The following is an 18761-nucleotide window of genomic DNA, read 5'->3' as shown; positions in this document are numbered from 1 at the left end:
CGAATACATAAGCCAGGAACCTGGAGCTGCTCATATCAACAGACTTTGGAAAACATGTGGTGTCCTGAAAACTGTGTGTTGGAAATGGCTCCTGTCCTGGTTTAACCTCCAAATCACACTCAGGCACTGCAAAGGTTTTGCTCAATTTCTGGATAGATACAGCCAGTACCAGCAGAGAGGCCAACAAAAGACTCAAAGCAGAGAGCAAAGTAGTGTTAGCATATCTAGCCTGTGACCCACTCACTCAGGACCAGAGAACAGCCCCTGGCTCCATTTAAATAAATTATAGATGCATTCATTGCTTCACTAATTAGTTAAATGCATGCATAGCAGCTACAAGGGCAAGCACATAAACAAGCAGGCTGTAAATGCTTTGCTCACCTGAAGTTAACTTCTACTCTAAGCAGCAGAAATTTTCTCAAACTAGTTAATAACTATTTAGCAGAACATGTGGAGCAGAGGTGAACAACTGAAAGGTGCTACTTTTGACCCGTGGGACATCCCTATGTGTTTGATATATTTTCCAGATGTCTATTCAAACCATTAATTCTAAAATGACTATATGATTATTTGAGTACTGCAGTATTGAATACTTTGTTAATCTTTAATAACTCATGCTTGATTTATTTATTACTGCTTAAAAAATGTTTGCTTTAAAATAAAAATATAAACAGAAATTAGCAGAGATAACTGTAAGTTTTTAAAAAACTATATTTCCTCTTAACTGTATTCCTTTCCACAGATTGGAGAAATATTATCTGGCTATGCTGTGTCTAGCAGAGTGAGGGAACAGTTTCTGGGTACTGAATTAAATACTAGTTTCCTAGGAGATGGATTGATGTACAGGAGGCAGTGTGAACCCTTTTTCTTCCTATCCAGTGTGCTCTCAGCCTACAATATTAAGCTCTGTCAATGGGTCTGGGAGGAGGAAACTTTTTCCTGTTCAAATATCTTGAATTGCTGAAGAGCAATATAGGACAGTCTCCAGGTAATTTATGCTAGCCTCTCATATTCTCTGTAGAAGGAGAGCTGAGTAAGACCCAAGTACAGGCTTTAAGAATACATTATTACTACAATTCTGTGAGGTTATTTTGCCTACCACACAGGTACAAATTTGGGAGGGGGGTTAATCTGCATATCTAAATTGAAATTTTTATGTCCTTGTTGCTTGATAGCCTCTAAAATTAAGAGCCAAACAAGGTTAAGATGATAAAATGTGCACATGATACAGGGCTTCAACACTTTTATAAGTTTAGCAAATTAGCATAATTGACAAGAATCCCCAATTAGAAGTACTGTTAATGAAGTAATTTCCCTCTTGGTTGAGCCCCCTACTGAAGCCTCCCCTTTGCTTCTAGCTCTACATTGCTTATGTCTAAAAAAATGGGAAAATGAAACAACCTTGGTTCACTGAAGAAGCAAGATTAAAATATGATTCCAGGAATGTATTTGCCAAATACGGTAGGAAAATTATTTGAGTTAGCTAAGAAACTATATAGTTATACAACAATAGTCTACAGAGCTACAAATATATTAAAAATATAGAAAAGCAAAAATCTTTTGACATCATTCTGATGTGTACATTTTTTCATCTTTAACTAAAAGCAAAGCCTGTTTTCCTAATTATTCACAGATATTGCAATCTTATATTCAAGATGGAATATATTTTTCTTAAATTATTTTGAAGATAATAATGTAACCTGAAAAACATTCAGTTCAGCTGTAATCATCCATGTTTACTGTGGTTTTGTGAAAACAGGAGATGTATAGTTTATCTGGGTATAATTGGCTTACTTACAGTAAGCTGGATTTGTGGAGAAAAGAAATTTAGCTTATTTTAAGGTGCATCTCATTACATTATTAATGGATTCTATAGTGTATTAATTTATGGGCAATAGGATTTCCACAGGAAACTTCAGAAATCTCATCTAATTTCTAACAAAGGAAAGCTAAGTCAAAACCTTTAGTTATAATTAGCAGTGACAAGCCTGAATATTCTTGTTGTATATATTGATTATGGGACATTCTAAAAGGTAGTTAAATTTTTTACCTTAATCAATTTTATAGTCTATTTTTACGTTGTTGGAAGAAAAGCTGTTGGGTCTATCTTTTATTTCCCACTACTGTTTTCATTCTGTGATTCCTTCTTTTGCCATGAGTTAAGAGCAGAAACATAGTTTGCTTTCATACTGCTGTTCATTTTTGACCTTTCTGATTTCTTTCCTGTGGTAAAATATTATAATTTTGTAAAGAAATTCTCGTGGTGTTTATCATTCTCACCACTTTTTTACAAAGATCTTCCAGACCTTCAAGAGTGATAGGTTCACTAGTACTTCCAACAGTATTACTGATAGGACAACACTGATCTGTGTAATTATACCACACTCCTGTATTTTTCCCTTAATTTTCCTTTCTCCCTGCATATATATATTAATTAGAGACCTTCAGTATACTTTAACAATAAAGTAACAAATAATTTGGGGTGCATTTTCCACAGCTCATTTTTCAGTGTAGATTCTCCATCTCATGATCCAGCTCAGTCTTTTTCCTCTGGGAAGAACAATGGAAAATGAAGGAGCACTTTATAAGTCCTTTAAAAAATACATAAATATTTACACAGGTTATAAATCACCTCTGTTTAGGTAATTGTAGATGTGAGTAGATCTACTGAAGCCAGAAAAAATTGTGGGGTTTTTTACACAATTGAATGACTAAGCAAATTTACAGAAAGGAAACAAAATGGCTAAAGGAAGGGACAGATTTCTCATGTTCTGACATTTAGTTTGGACTTAGTGGACTCAGTCTGGATATTTTCAGTGCACGAGTATCAGGATTTATGTAATTCATATAAATTTATGTGTTAAACTTGCCATCCTTCACCCTCTTCACTTATAGCACCAAAAATTTATGTTTATACAGAAATTTACACCAAGGAAATTCTGTGAACTCAGTTTTTAGATGAGTAGCAAAAAGATGAGGTTAAATATGACAGTTTTCTATAGATGGTTGCAAGCAACAGTCGATGTATAGAAACATAGAGAATCCTCATAAAGTTGAAAATGCTAAGAGTTCAGCAGTGCTTCACAAGAAACGGTCTTCACACCTAAAGTTTTCAAGTAGTCAGAAGGGAAAGCCAGTAAAGAAATAGCAAAAACCATCTGAGAAGGTCTAAGCATTTAAACAGGCAGCAAACTTTGAAGGAAAAATGCGAATAGTGCTTTTTCAAATGATGCTTTTCCAAGCTTTGCTCAAGCTTTGCCATGAGATGTTTAGATTTTTATTTGAGTATCTTGGTTAATCTGATCCAGCTGAAATTAAACTGAGACAAGGATGCCTTGTTTGCAAGCTGTTCTATAACAGTAAATGAAAAATGTGCAGCCAATATTATTACATTTTAGAAGAGGAAAGAATGAAAAGTATCACAGACTCAGTCTTGTTTATAGTCTTGAACCCCACAGAAGTGGATTATTTATCTTCACAATCACTGGAAGAACTGCAGAGACTGAGACATCCTTAGCCCCAAACCGTTGCTGAAAGGAATATAAAGGTGCAGGTCTGCTGCAATCTCCTGGTTCATACTCATCACTCTAAGCATATTAAGCACTGCCTCACATTTTTAACTTCACAGGAAAACAGGTCTGTCTCCTTTTCAGTGTTGGCGCCTCAACGTGTAACAGTATTGGGAGAGATTAAAATAGTTTTTTAATATATGACTCTGAGCTCACAGCTTGCTTATAAATACAAGGAGAAAGCAAGGAAAGTTCCTGTGCTGACGGGTTTCTATCTGATGGCCCAAATCAACAGTGATGTGTGTATTGTCACACATCTGAGCCCACTGAGGGCCCTGCCAGCCCCAATGTGTGCTGCACAATAGGTGGGTGAGTCTCCATAGGCTTGGTCACAGGGCTGATTCTTCCAAAATTGCCTTTACCAGCAGCAAAGGTGGTCCCTAAGTGACTTCTTCCTTCACCCCTCCATTGATAATAGGCTCTTCCTGCAAAGCATACACACATCTTTACAGTAGGAAAAGCATAACTGTAATTATCTGAGGCTCAAATAATGCCAAGTGGCAAAGGGAAGAGAAAAATCTGCCCATAAAAATAAGTAGTGTTATACTCAGGCATGAGAACTGAAGCTAGATTTGACTTCTAAAATGCAAGGTGACTTGACTGAGATGAAAAAATATGGGTTTAATTCACTAAAAGGCTCATCTGACATTCAAGCTGGGCTAATTTCTGCAGTATAATGTTGATCTGTATCTAGAAACTCTAACATTTTCTTTTCTTTTTGGCATTTTGTAGCATTTTATTTTCTTCTTTTTTCAAGCTGAATTGTTGGCTTACAGTGTTTAGCAAACTAAAAAACCAAGGCAGCCACTGTCTAAAAGGACATTGGGCAATAATAATATTCTTTAATGCACAGTCAGTCAAAGTAAGACTTACTGAAACATGCAATTGACAGTAAGAAATGAAAAGAGAAAGCAATGACCAATATTTGAGGAGCTGGAGAAGACCACTAAAGGTTCTCATTTCAGTAATTTTGTAACATAGGCAACTTCTTTTTTTTTTTTTTTTTGGCCTAGCATATCTTACAGCCTGAACAATCAATTTCTTCTCACTGTCTTGGTTTTGGGTTTCTGACTTCTCTCTAACACTATCCCCAGTAAATATACATTTTATAGATTCAGTAGCTAAGTGCAGAAAAGAAACAAATCAGTGCAGTCTATGCTGGCAAAACAGAGCACTTTGGCCCCATAGGCTGAAAGATCTTGGAAGATAAGACTAATGAGGAGCAGCTGAGGCAACTGGGGTTGTTTAGTCCAGACAAAAGGAGGTTCATGAGGGTTGTTACTGCTCTTTACAAGTAACTGAAAGGACACTGTAGACTGGTGGGGGCTGGTTTCTTCTCCCAGGTAACAAGTGACAGGACAAGAAGTAATGGTCTCAAGTTATGCCAGGGGATGTTTTGATTTGATATTAGAAAAATTTTCTTCACTGAAAGGATGAGAAGCATTGGAACAAGCTGCTCAGGGAAGTGGTGGAATCACCATCCCTGGAAGTGTTCAAGAAAACATAGTAGATGTGGTGCTTGGGACATGGTGTTGTGGTGGACTTGGCAGTGCTGGTTTAATGGTTAGGTTTGATTATCTTGGAGGTCCCTTCAAACCTTAACAATTCTATGATAAAATGTATAGGAAATTCTATGTTTTTCTTTTGGAATGGAATGCCATTATGACTTTTGGCATTTTTGATGTGCCAAACATGTTTTTCTATCACAAGAAACCTTGTAACAATAGGGGAAATTATTGCGAAGTTCTGCATGTTGCAGTCCAAAGGAATGTATAGCCACCCACAAACTCATAGAATGAATGAGAAAAATATTCCTGCAACAGTTCATTGAAAATAGGAGGAAATTAAGCCCTTCTCTGTTTTATTAGGCTAGGAAAGAACAAAGAAAGCAGGCATGGAATAAACTATCAAGGCAGAAGTAAAATCTTGAAATAGACATACTTAACAGAATAAGAAGTCGCACCTTAAGAAACAAAATAGCAAGGGGTGAACAATGACATGAAAACAAATGCTTTTGATGCTTTCCTCATGAAAAAATACTTCTCTTTTGTTCACTGAAAACTTAACTTTAAAATGGAAATCTCAAGAGCTCATATTGTAGAGTAGTAGCAACAGATTATAGAAAATCTTTGAATAAAGATGACCTGAGAAGTGTTCTCAGTACCACGAACAGGGCTAGACAGAGTGCAATGTTAGTATGTCTGAGAAATGGCATAAAGAGCAGAGTCAGCTTGTTAAGAATGCGGAAACTTTAATAAAAAATTGAACTGGTATTAGGGACACAGTCTATCCAAGGAAAAAGAAATCCATTGATGAAGCTTTAAATAAAAATGGGTACATTTTTAAACTTAGTATCAGAAAGCCAATGTGCCAAAAAGTGTGCCATTTGAGATTATTCATCTGTTAGTGAAGTTACAGAATGCTGTACTCAAATGAAGCATAGTGTATAGAACAAACCAAACAAAATTCAAACAAGTGACAGAAAAAAACCCCCACTGAGTTAATTGGACCTTATTTAAACAGATCAGAGAATATTCAGGGCATGAATATAAAAGGTAACAAATTTTTCAGTTATGCTAAGTTAATTAGCAAAAATAAAATGGTTGTTGAAATGGAGATAGTTTGGAGGAGGACTTGACTGAAGAAATTGGTATGGAAAAACTGGAAAGGGAAATACTCAATTTTTACACTGTATGAGCAACAAACCAAATACAATAAAATTATTTAGGAACACTTTTAACAGTAGAAAAGAAGGGCCACTGTAAAGAACTGTCAAAGTCATTGCTTCTAGTTTCAGTGGAAGCCAGAGGTTCAAATGGGCTCAGGAAACAATTAAGCAAAATTGCTGGTAAAAAAACTTGTAAAGACCTATTTGTTAACCAGACATAATGATTTGCCTCAGGAAGCTGCTAACTAGCAGCTTGCTCAAAGAGAGAAAGCTGGGAAGTGTCGCTGCAAACTTGCCTTACCCTTATGTTCTCCTCTAGTCATCTATTCCCGGCCACTGGCAGAGATGTAACCAAGATGGGAGGGTTCGCTGGCTTTATGCAACAGGAGGGGTTGGAGAGCAAAGTAAGAACCAGTTTGGTGAAAGCAATAGCACAACGTAATCCTTTTGCTCTGCTCTTCTGTCAGGAGGCCAGTGAACCCAAATAGAAATGTACAGGTCACAGGCCTCTCATACACGTTGGTGTGTTTTAGCTTTGATAACTCTGGAAGTGATAAGTCCCTTAAAGCCATCTTTGTCACTGTTCACTTCCCTTTCCTAATCTATCTCATCTGCTCAAAATGCCTATGTTGCTAAGGGCAGAGCCAATCCTCTAATCATCATGAAAACATTGCAATAAATCGTACTTTTTTTTTTGTGCTAAATTTATTTGAAAGGTCTTTATTTCCTTTAAAATAACCAACATATTTGTTTTTAAAAGGCTGAGTTCCTCTTCCTTCTTGTTCCTTGAAATACTTAATATGAAAGCATCTATCTTGTCTCAGATCACACTACAGATCCTCTGCTATTTCCAAATGGGTCAGAAGAACATTCCAGGTAAAATAATTTTAAAAGGTTTTATTTCAAGTTATAGTTTCTCTGGCTTCAGAGCTCTTGACTGCAGTGTAGCATTCAAACTGCTTAATTTAACAGCTTTTAAGGACTTGTAATAAATTTTTCTTAGCTTCTACAGAAATGACTTTCAGAGCTGACATATATTTATGAAGAAGAGATTTTTTTCCACATATTTAAACTTGCCAACTGAAATTTACATTGAGTATGCTTTAACAAAAAAAAAAAAAAAAAAAAAGAGTAAACAGACATCTGTTTTTCAGCTTCCATATACAGTTCAGAGGCATTTTCAGGAAAGGTGTCTTGTAATTTGTTCTATCTATGTTTGAATTTGTGCCCTGATCATTAAATGTGTTTGCTTTTAAATATTTGTAGACTTGGTGGAGGAGAGAATACTGCAGATGGTACACATTCATTTTCATATATCAAAACAATTTTTTTTTTGGTAAAAGAAATAAAAAGAAGATTTAAAACCCCTTTTAGTACTTGGCTGTTAGTAAGCACATGGACCAAGAAAAGCATGGTACAACAGTGTACTTTTTCATATATTAGCATTGCACACCCTTGGAAATTATATCTTTAACATATAGGAATGATGTTAGGCAATTCTGTTCCCAGCTGGACAACAGAGTTTTCATAGAGATTCAGATTCTCCTATTGCTTTCAGTTTGTCTGAATTTGAACAGATATGCATTCTATTATTCTAATTTGTATTACAGCAGCATAACTCTACTGACATGAATGAAGATAGTCCTAATTTACAGTAGAGTGAATGAGACTAGAATCAGAGTTTTTCACTTCAAATATGTTCTGCATTGGTGGATATTAATAATGAAGATGGCCTGAGCTAACCAACAGCTAATTTTTCTTATCTGATGACTACTAGAAACAGAGAAAATTATCTTAGCTTTGACTTATTTTAATGGTGCTAGTCAGCTAATAAATCAATGGAATGTTGCTCATACTCTTGTTATATTGAGGTAATAATACCTTTGCAAGTTTTTGAATTGTTTAAATAAGATCCTGCTTAACAGGATCCTGCTTTCTACATGCAAAGAGAAAAATATCTGAGGTTGCCTAAACAAGGATAATTGCTGGATGCTTCTCATATCCCCACTTCAGAAAATTTAGCAGCAGGTTTGAGGACTGTCTCTTTTGTTAAAATTAGTTTTGACTCTTTAACCTACAATTCATCACTGAATTGATGCTAAGACAAGAACACATCTAAAGGAAACATGAAGTTGCAAATGCATTTTGTGAAGTAACGCAATTGTTTATTCACAAGGGTAACTGATTAATTAATTCAAAAAAGTACAGTAAAATATCAATTTTTCTTTTGTGGTCCTTTTCACCTCACTGTCTGATGATCCCAATGAAATGTATGGCTGTATAAACTTCTAACCCTGGCTTTTTCTTTCAGTCTTCCTTTCTTGCTCTTACCTTGTTTCTACTTGCTCATTTATTGTCTTCACTATTTAGTTGATAATAGTTATCTGCTTCTCAGAAACTACTTAGAAATGCTGCCAGAAAGCAGCCCTTTCACCTTGCAATACCATTATAGAAGGAAAGATACCAGAGGATCTTCATGGGCAGAATTTGGAATATGACTCGCCAAGACTAGTCATATAAATAAACATTAAGGCAGGTGGTTTTCTACTCTCGGGGGCATCTTTCATGAGAGAGACAAAAGATGAGAAAAACAGCTGTTCCATGAGAACAGAGGAAGGGAGGAAGGGAGGAAGGGAGGAAGGGAGGAAGGGAGGAAGGGAGGAAGGGAGGAAGGGAGGAAGGGAGGAAGGGAGGAAGGAAGGAAGGAAGGAAGGAAGGAAGGAAGGAAGGAAGGAAGGAAGGAAGGAAGGAAGGAAGGAAGGAAGGAAGGAAGGAAGGAAGGAAGAAGGGAGGAAGGAAGGAAGGAAGGAAGGAAGGAAGGAAGGAAGGAAGGAAGGAAGGAAGGAAGGAAGGAAGGAAGGAAGGAAGGAAGGAAGACAGTCTTTCTCTTAAGTGCTTGTGTTTATGTGGTTTGCTTCCCAACAACAAAATCACCTGCTAAAATTTTCAACAAAGGTAGAACAGAAACTCCACAGCTGAGCTGCCTCTTCAACCAAGTTGAAAAAAAGCAAAATTAATTCTGGCCTGAGAAAAGGGCTCCAAATTTAATATGGTATTTTATTACTATGGAACTAATCCTCTGAATCAAATAGATTTTTAAATGAAAGGGCTAGTCTCTGACAGAAGAGAAAAATGCTGCCTATTTGTGTGATTAAGAAAAATGTAGGTCTGCAATAAAATTATTGTTATGGAGGGGGAAATGTGTTTGACGAAGCAATAAACTTGGATGCTGAAGTAAGGTTTGTTTATTCTCTATGAATGTCAGTTCCTGTGAGCTATCAGATGCAATAAAGCATAAAATTCTGTTTGATTTATATTCACATGGTCTAATATCATATAATAAGTGAGATTGAAAGCCACATGACATATCTTCTAGGGCTGGTAATTTAATTTCAGTATTTTTGGATTAGTGATGGAAAGTTATGGATTAGAAAACATATCAATGTATGTGAACCTTTTAGATAAATAAAGTACCAGAAAATACTCTCCTGAGATAAGAAGGTTAATAGATATACCCTTGAATTTAAGCTTCTTTTAAGTGCTGTGTCACCAGTATATTCTTTGATTATAAAAGTTTGAAAAAACCCCATGTTAAGCAGGCTTTGAACTGAAAAAAAACCCAAAAACAAAAACAAAGCACCAGTTAAAATAAGAATTACATAATTTTGAACATTTGCTGTACACTTCCATATGAAAGGAACATTTAAATTGTTGCACCAAGTTTGATGCAGATAGTATAATTAAAAGAAAAGATAAATCAGAACCAAAATTCATCAGGGGAATTGATTTAGCTAACACACTTTCACAAATTAGAAAGCCAGAGGGGGACAACCATAATCATCTAGTCTGACCTCTTGCATTCCATATAATGTGATTTTTCTGAATTAATTCTCATCTCATCTAGCACTTTTCTTTTAGAAAGACATTTGATCTTGATTTTAAAATGCATAGCAAAAATGGCTGCATTTGAAAACCATTTCCTCGGTAGCAGAGTTTTTGTAGATGTTGAATATTTTGCCTAAGTTGAGTTTCAGTCATACTTTAAAATTTAATCTGTTTTCACAGGTATACTCATTAATACAACCAAGGATCAAATGAAGCTTTCTGGCTACAGATTGGTGATGAGCATGTCTGTTTAGCTGATTACACCTGATCTTTGGGTCACCTGCCAGCTTCTTCAAGGTCATTGAAGAATAAGTATAACAGAACCAAGAACTGACAGTAGGTATTCATAGGCTCAGCAATGATTGTTTGTCTGCCTTTTCATCCTGGTATCTGTTAGCTAACCCATTTTTAATCTTTATAATGTATGCCATATTCATGTTTTTACTAGTCTGCGGCCTGATCAGAATGTGTGGTATCAATCAAAACGAAGTCTTCCTGTTCTCTAGGAATACTGAATTTAGGCAGCTAATTAATCTGCATAATCTATTATTTAAGTATTTAACAATCAGATTTGTAATCTTGTTGAAAGAATGAATATTGTGACAAGTTTTTCACAAATTCATGTTTTTTCCAAATATGTATGCCTTTTTAATTCCATTCCTTACTATTCATAGGAATCATAGAATGGCTTGGGTTGGAATGGAAGTGACCTTAAAGATCATCCAGTCCCAATCCCTTTAGTATAGGCAAGGAACCTTCCAGCAGACAAGGTTGCTCAAAGCTCCATCCAACCCGGCCTTGAAGACTTCCAGGGATGGGATATCCACAACTTCTCTGGCAGCCTGTTTCAGTTCCTCACCACCCCCACAGTAAACAATTTATTCCTGATGTCTAGTATAAACCTCTCTTTCAGGTTAAATCTGTCTCCCACCTTGTCTTTTCACTGCATACTTTTGTAAAAAGTCCCTCTCTATCTTTCTCTTCAGGTACTACTGGGAAGCTACAATTAAGTGACCCCTAAGCCATCTCTTTTCCAGCCTGAACAATCCCAATTCTTTTAATCTTTCCTGATAGGAGAGGTGCTTTATGCGTCTGATGGCCCTCCTCCAGACTAGCTCCAAAAGGTCGATGTCCTTCTTGTGCTGGGGACCTCAGAGCTGCATGCAGCACTGCAGGGGGAGTCACTACTGGTGACAGAGAAAGAAACTTTATGTCAAAAAAGATATTACTTGATTTTTTTGGCAACTTGGAAGCAAATAGTGGAATTACAAACATTTTAGCAGAGGAAACAAGCAGGAGCATGAGTGTGATTGTTATTGATTACCAAATGGTCATTCTCTAAATCTTTCCCCACTAGCAAAGACCATGACAAGCTCCTTAAATAGGGCTCTTTCTGTGTACCAAGTAATCCTGCGTTCCCACAGGAGAGTTTAAATAACTTCTCAATATTCATACTTCAACTAAGTTCATACTAATTCATACTTCAACTAAGAAACTTCAACTTTCGTTAGCTGCAGATATCTAATCTTTCCTTATGGTGCTTTCAAACTCTACCCTTATGTAAGAGAGATGCTGATCCTACCTGTATATCTGAGTATATTTCACTCCATAACATATTTAGACTAAAAGGTTCACTCAAGTTCCCTGTGGAATAGGAAAGAATTTTTTTCTTTGTTTTAAAAGGAACTAAAGCAAAGTGAATAGGTCTATAGAAATAGAAGGAGGTATTCCAGGTATGCTGCATTGAACTTTGAAGGCAGTAGAGAAAGCTGCACACCGATAAAAAACAGTTGGATAGCCTAAATTACTGTCTAGAGCTAAGCACTCTATATACAGTGTTTATGATTGAATATCTGCCTCTCTATTTTGCCTGTGTTGGAGGCAGAGTGGCATCATAACACTTCCTCCATTTCTGTGGAGGTGCAGACCCTGCACTGAAATGCTTGACTGAGCCAGTTGTGCCATGTCCCAATAGAAACGGTGCTTTTATCAGGCTCATTAAATTATTCAGATATGAAGTGAACAGATTGCCTTAATAAGAGGGGATTTTATCAGTTATGGAGGGACAAGTTCAGACCTATCCCTTGTCCTTTAGAGATTGTACACTTGGCAAAGTATGAAAATATTTCAAGTAGTAATGACCAGAAGCCAGGAAACCTATCATGCTGTTTAACTGGCGCTTCTGGGTTCTCTTGAACAGCTTTCTGCCAGCTGAGCCCATTTCAGAATGGCTGAGGGGTACTTGCTGTATCGAGATCCCAAGCTGGATGTCTGAAACATTCTCAGCATAGTGAATGCATGCTAAACTCAAGCTACAGTGAGGTCTCACAATCTTCAAATCCAATGAAACCTCCCATTTATCTGCTCAGCCCTCTTAGGGATTTTCCTACCAGTGTTGGGAAACCCACAGTGTTCCCATTTTAGCCTAACTTTCAAAGCAGCACAGAAATGAGGCAGCCTCATTAGCCACTGATTTTTAATGGCTCCTTTAACCCTGTGCTTCCCCCACCACAGCCTTCCACAGCCTTTAATTTACAAATATCTTGAATATATCTGGAATCTAATGTTGAAAGGTCTAAGGGGAAGTGCTTGTGTAAGAGAGGGTGAGGAACCGAGGAGAAGCCGAGAAGAGGGATGGGCAAGCTGGAAGTAGGGTTGGGGGAGTGATGAGGAGCTGGGGATGAGCTGAAGCGGGGGGAGGAAGGGGGGGGAGGCGTGCAGAGATGCGGGCTGTGCGAGGGTGCGTGTGCATGGTTTGGGGAACAAAAATCGACATCGTCTGAAACGGACGTGACTTTTCCCGCGGGGGCGGGTGCACTCCGGCACCTGAGGCATGCAGCCTACCCCGACCAGCCTTTTCCACGACGGTGCAGGGGCTGAAGCGTCCCCCGCGGAGGCTGCACCCCTTGCCCGGTCGGGGAAAAGGCTCGCCAGGGCGGGTTGGGGACCGACGCGGATCCCCAGCCTGTTCCCGCATTGGTTCCCGTAAGTTCCCGCGTCATTTTTCTCCCCACACCCCGCTTTTCGCACTGGCAACCACAAGCCTCGATGGACGGGCGGGAGAAAGCTCGGATGCTCTGACGGGTCTGGGTTTGGGTTTTGTTGGTTGTTGTTTTTTTCCCAGCCTCGGGAATAACCACTAGGGATGTCCGGGATTCAACCAGAGGATGGTTCCCCTCCGTACAGGAATTGGACGAGTGGGTCGGAACTAAATGAAACGCGGGAGGCTCTTTTAACCCCTTCCTCCGACTACGATGATGAGGAGTTCCTGCGATATCTCTGGAAGGAGTATTTGCATCCCAAGGAATATGAATGGGCGCTGATCGCCGGCTACATCGTCGTATTCATTGTGGCTCTCGTTGGGAACGTCTTGGGTGAGTCGAGCTCCCCAAAACTTCCCGTTCTCCCTTCCCGAGATGGGTTTTGCGCCGAGGGTGGCTGGAAACCGCGGTGGGTTTGGCACACCCCGCTGGAAAGGCGGCAGTCCCCAGCCGAGGGGGAAAGTTGGGGCTGCGCGGAAGGGGCCATAAAGAATCCGCTCCCCCTACGCGGGCGAGGGGCTGCAGCGGCGGCCCCCGCCGTCCAGGGCCGGGCACGGGGAGCGGGCTGGCGGAGCGCACCGGGGCGGCCCGGCGGCGGAAAGCCGCGGCTGCCGGCCGGCTCCCGCCCCTGTCCCCGGGCCGAGGTGCTGAACCCTCCCGGCACGGCGGCGCCTCCGCCTCCCAGCCCGCTCGGGAGGATGCGGCTCCCTCGCGGAGCCCCGGCCCGGCGCTGGGGATATGGAGCGCGGGGCGGTTCTCCCGGACAGAGACACGGGGACGGCGCCCGGGCTGTGACGAGAGCCGGCGGGGCCCCTCAGCTGCCGGAACGCGCGGCTCCTTCCCCGGCGGCGCAGCAGCGGCCGCGCTCCGTCCCCCGCGCTGGGAGCGGGGCCGTGGGGCGGGGGCGCGGCGGCCCCTCCCGGGCGCTCATTGAGGGAGCGTGGGGGGCGGCGCCTCTCCTGGAGCCCGCCTCCTCCCGCTTCCATTCATCCTTGAAGCTGCTGGGCGGCCGCCTCGAAGGGAGCGGTAGGGGCGCTGGAGTGTGGCGGAGAGCTGAGGAGAGCGAAGGGAGGGAGGGCACGGGGGGGCTGTGGCGGCGGGCGGGAGCGGCAGCGGCGGGGGGTTTGGCTGTCAGCAGCCCGCCTGCTGCCCACTGCTCCTCATCGCTCCCCATCGAGCGTGCTGCCGCCACGGCGGCGGCTCTCGGAACAGAAATCTCTGCTGGTGCCCCTGCCCGGGCTGCGGGTGGCCGGGGCAGCGGAGCAGGCGCTGCCCTCAGCAGTTCTGCGTTTATGAATGGACGCAGTGTGGCCGCCGGAGCCACAGCCCCTGTGTTGCGGTCAGGCCATTGGCATTCCCGGTGTCCATCCCGTGATACTGCCGCGAACAGAGCGCGCTGGGCCCCGCCCCGCCATACGGGTCTTTCATTCATGTTTTTCGGAAGGAATTGTGCGTGTCAGGGCTGTCACTGCAAACTCTACAGGCTTCCCGAAGTGAGATGCAAATGAGACTGCAGCCCAAGGCAATCTTTTAAAGGCATTTTTTAAAATTTCAACGCATTGATGATAGTGGTTTGGTTTTTTTAGTAATTCTGTAACGTTGCCCTAAGTGCCTGTGTGCGCGTTTGCTCAGTCCATTGCTCGGCAGCCAGCTTGATCGACAGTGTAAAGATAATAACCCTGGCAAAGATAATGGCCCTTTATTTTAAACTTGGATAAAAGCTGTCATTTTTCATGATTTTGAGCAAAGACTATTTTAGGAGAACCACCCATGCTTACCTATTATCCTCCACTGATAATGTAGACAAGTTTCAGAATGCTGTCCTCTCACCTGTAAAAATTCAAGGTCAAATCTTCAGCTCTGGGAGCTTTCACCCTGTTTATACTTTTCCCCTCTGAAGCCACGAGGAGAAAAGCTTTCCCCTCTGTGCGCTCACAAATAGAGATTATTGCACTGCAGATATGCAGCTGTTCTTTCCTTGTATTTGTGTACATTTACTCTTTGCTTGGGATGCAAACTGGCATCTGGCTCTGCACCCACCTGGATTCCATCTTTTACTGGATGGAATGTCCGCGTTTTGTCCTCTGAAATCTCTCTCTCTAATGGTAGCAAGTTGCTGTCTTAAGATGGACAGAGAAGTAGCTGAACTCTTTTCTGTCCACTCCTCTAAAGCACAGCAAAACCTACAATAGATCATTCAGCTTTACAGCTGGACTAAATGATCTTAAAGGTCTTTTCCAACCCAAATGATTCTATGATCCTCCTCAAGCTGTTTGCTCCATATTGCTGGTTCTGTTCATGGAGGAATTGTTTGTGGTCTCTGCAGGTGCTTGGTCGCTGAATACTGTCTCATCTTTATTCAAGAAAGCTCACACTGCACTGATTGCAGGCTCATGTGATTCTGAGGAGAGAAATGGATGTGATCTAATGCTCTTTACAAAAACATTTTTGAGGAACTTTTTTACTACATGTGAAATCTGATGTAGTACAGTACACATGTTGATAACTCTGAGAAAATGATTTCTGCTGCTTGAAAAATCCATATTGAAGCCTAATCTGGGATTTAGTCATGAACCTTCTCAAAGAGGAGCAGGAGTGCTTCTAAAGAATGTTTTAGTGGCTGCTAGTGCTTTATAGTATAATCCTTAATGCTTTATAGTGTCATCCTTAATGATGCATTGAATTCCTTTGCTTACATTTGCCCAGTGTTGAGGAGCTCATGGCATTTGGAGTCAATGCTTTGGTTCTATTTTTAACACATCCTATTCAAATAACACTTAAGTAACTGGGGAAAACCCTCCCTTTCCGTATGTGGTGCTGAAAATTACATTTCTGCTTCTTATCTTGGTTTGTGCGCTCACATGGGATAAGGAGTATCTGTGCAAGTGGAAGGCACAGCACATTCCTCAGATATTAGTAATAAACTGGATTGAAGCATTCTGACAGTTAATTAACAACCAAGGGTAGAATCGGGAGCTTGAACTTTGATTGACATGTGTTGGGTTCTTGAGTGAGATACACAGCAGGAATTCCACTAATAATAGCATATAACAAGGGCTGCATTGCTATTTAGCTTTCAATTTAATTAGGAGAGTTGACACAAACTGTCTGAGCTGCTGCACAAACCAGCTAAAGTGAAAAACAGTAGCAAGTCTCTGTATTTGAATGCAGGTTTCAGTATTGCACACAGTGCTTCATGTCAGTGATTCTCTTGTATGCCTGGGTAGGCTGCTCACCAGGTATTTCAGTGTGACTCAAGGAAAAGAAACAGATTTTAAGATGATTTTATGATATATTTACATGAACATTAAGGGAATCTGAAATTTAGATGGCAGTATTAGTATGATGATTTTTCCTATTTTCTTCTTCACTTGGTCACTGTTTATTGCTAGAAGAAGCACAAGTGTGGAGGGTAAGGATTTTCTGTTTTGCAAATAAGACCAAAAATTTTCTTTACTACTGCAGATCAATGAAACTCTTTGATCAATGACACAATTTCTTTGCACACCTAATGCAAAATATAGGACTTCTTAATGTTGAATGTATGTTCACTGTTAAGACCTTGCTCTTCTTTATTTGAAAACAGGTCATTAAAAACATTGCTTGAAAATAGGAAACTAGATAATTAAAGAAGAAAAGGTATTTTTAGGTGTCTGGAGGTCTCTGGTTACTGAAGCCATTCCAGGCTGATCAGTTGCAGTAGTTGATAACTGGAGTAAGACTACAAGGTAATGTGCAACCACATACATTTAACTCTGTTTATACATATGAAGAATGCAAATGACCCTTGTTGAAGTTATTCATTCATGTGGGTCAGGATTTTTCTAATGAAATGGCTTCTCTCAGGGAACATGCATTCATCAAAATGAAAATGTGCAGCAGAGATCACTTGGTTCGATCAAGGGCTGAAGGCAACACAAGCAACCCTCTGGCATTCCCCCAGCTGTGCTGTTGGGGCTCTTGGCAGCAGCCCCTCTCAGAGCTGGCAGGAGCTGCAATCTCTAGCACATGCAGCCTGCCAATGCCCAGCTTGAAAGTCCTCCACACTGCTGGCTTCCAAGGGTGAGAGGCCATGCAGTACATCAGTGAGAAGTCTCAGAAACTTTATTTACTCACACAGTTTGGTGATACTTGTTTTTCATTCCAGCTCAGAAAGAGACTGGGAGAGACTTACCTCTCTTTGGATAGATGTATTATTTATTATCTGTTTTACAGTAACTGCTAGTTTTGCTGAGATCTGTAAGAACCCAACTATGCTCCTTTCTTCAAAGAGTTCATAGTCTGACTCATAGAGTTCAACAGCCTCCATTTGATTTCTCTTGGGCTAGGGCAGAAAAAAATCAGTGTATGGCTCTAATACCAGAGTCCTGCTCAATGCCTATGAATAGGCAGCTCTCTCAAATGCTGCGCTGTTGTAATTTTAAAGATATCCAGTGAATACTGAGGTCTAGGCATACATGCCTATGTTGGTAGAATTGGATGAGTCATGTATTCTCCTAAATGATCTTCATGAATCCTATTTTGTTGCTGTAGATGAGGCATATTTCATTTAATTACATTTTAAATTATTGCATTTCATTTTTTCAGATTCCTTGGGGAACCTGGCATTGAAAGGACTTTGTAATATCAGCATGACAGTCACCTTTATCTCTTGGATGAATAACTAGAATGGCTTTATCACTGTTAAGAAGACAGTGTTTAGGAAATGAGACAATATGTATATATTTTTTCTACCTAAGAGAATGTATGAGCTCAATTTATAGTAGAGTTTGAGTATCAACTAAAGTACATTGCTATTTGCATAATATAGGGATTACTCACCATTTTTCAGAACAAAAAAATATTGAAGGGTTTGGGATTTTTTTTTTGTTTGTTTATAAAGCATATTTTATTTTTTGTGTTGCATGTCAAATTTGTTTTCTTGGACATAAGCAGCTGACTTACTGCCTGTCTCACAAGTGGAATGTGTCAGAAAAGAGCTATGATGGACTGTTCCCCAGGGGAGAGGGTGCCAGGAGCTGAGGGCAGCAGCAAGACTGACAGGGCAGTGCACTCACCAACACAGTCCCACAGTGCCTGAGCCTTGGTAGGTCTGAGGATGTTTACCAGGTTTTAGTCACCTCCCAGCAACCACCAGACAAATCTATTCTGATGAAACAGTTCTGAGGTTAAGCCAGAAAATCAAGTCCATGGATGAGTTTTACAATCAAATTCAGCAAGGCAAAACCATACTTACAACCAGGTCTTTGCCTGAGCCTAGTGTGAGAGCCTGAGCTTGACTGCAGCTCTGAGGCAAAAGGCTGACTCCCAAAAGAGTAGTCCAAAACTCCAAAAGCTCTGTTCCCAGAAGCCTGGTCCCAGCTTAGGCGCTGCTCCATGGCAGAGCTGGCTTCCAGCATGGACAGGCAGCTCCTGGGCAGGGGGCACAGGTGGCAGAGCCTGGGGGTGCCCTCAGCGCTGACAGAGCTGTGCTCTTTCTCCTGGTTCTTAGCACAGTAGGGCTGCAAGGATTTTAGCTAGTTTGTGGAACATTGCAATGAGAATCTGTGATACAGATTCAGAAGTGGTATAATATGCATGATGGAACATGTCACTAGC

The 18761-nt window shown here is 40.7% G+C and overlaps 1 protein-coding gene across 2 annotated transcripts in view; it reads left to right on the top strand.

Annotated features, from left to right (window-relative positions):
• The first annotated feature begins 13143 nt into the window (after nt 1–13143).
• The window catches only part of HCRTR2 (hypocretin receptor 2), a 33316-nt gene continuing 27698 nt past the window's right edge, over nt 13144–18761 (top strand). The window contains exon 1 of one of the 2 annotated variants that reach the window (XM_064710116.1): nt 13144–13496. In XM_064710116.1, the coding sequence (XP_064566186.1) occupies nt 13268–13496 (229 nt within the window). In that variant the 5' untranslated portion in view covers nt 13144–13267. Of the gene's footprint in view, nt 13497–14160; nt 14190–18761 lie in introns of those variants that run through there. The other variant, XM_064710117.1, reaches the window with a different exon arrangement.

This window comes from Zonotrichia leucophrys, chromosome 3, assembly GCF_028769735.1.
Source record: "Zonotrichia leucophrys gambelii isolate GWCS_2022_RI chromosome 3, RI_Zleu_2.0, whole genome shotgun sequence".
In the NCBI taxonomy this organism is placed as follows: domain Eukaryota; kingdom Metazoa; phylum Chordata; class Aves; order Passeriformes; family Passerellidae; genus Zonotrichia; species Zonotrichia leucophrys.
The sequence above is the reverse complement of the archived record's forward strand: the minus strand, read 5'-3'. Positions and strand labels throughout refer to the sequence as shown.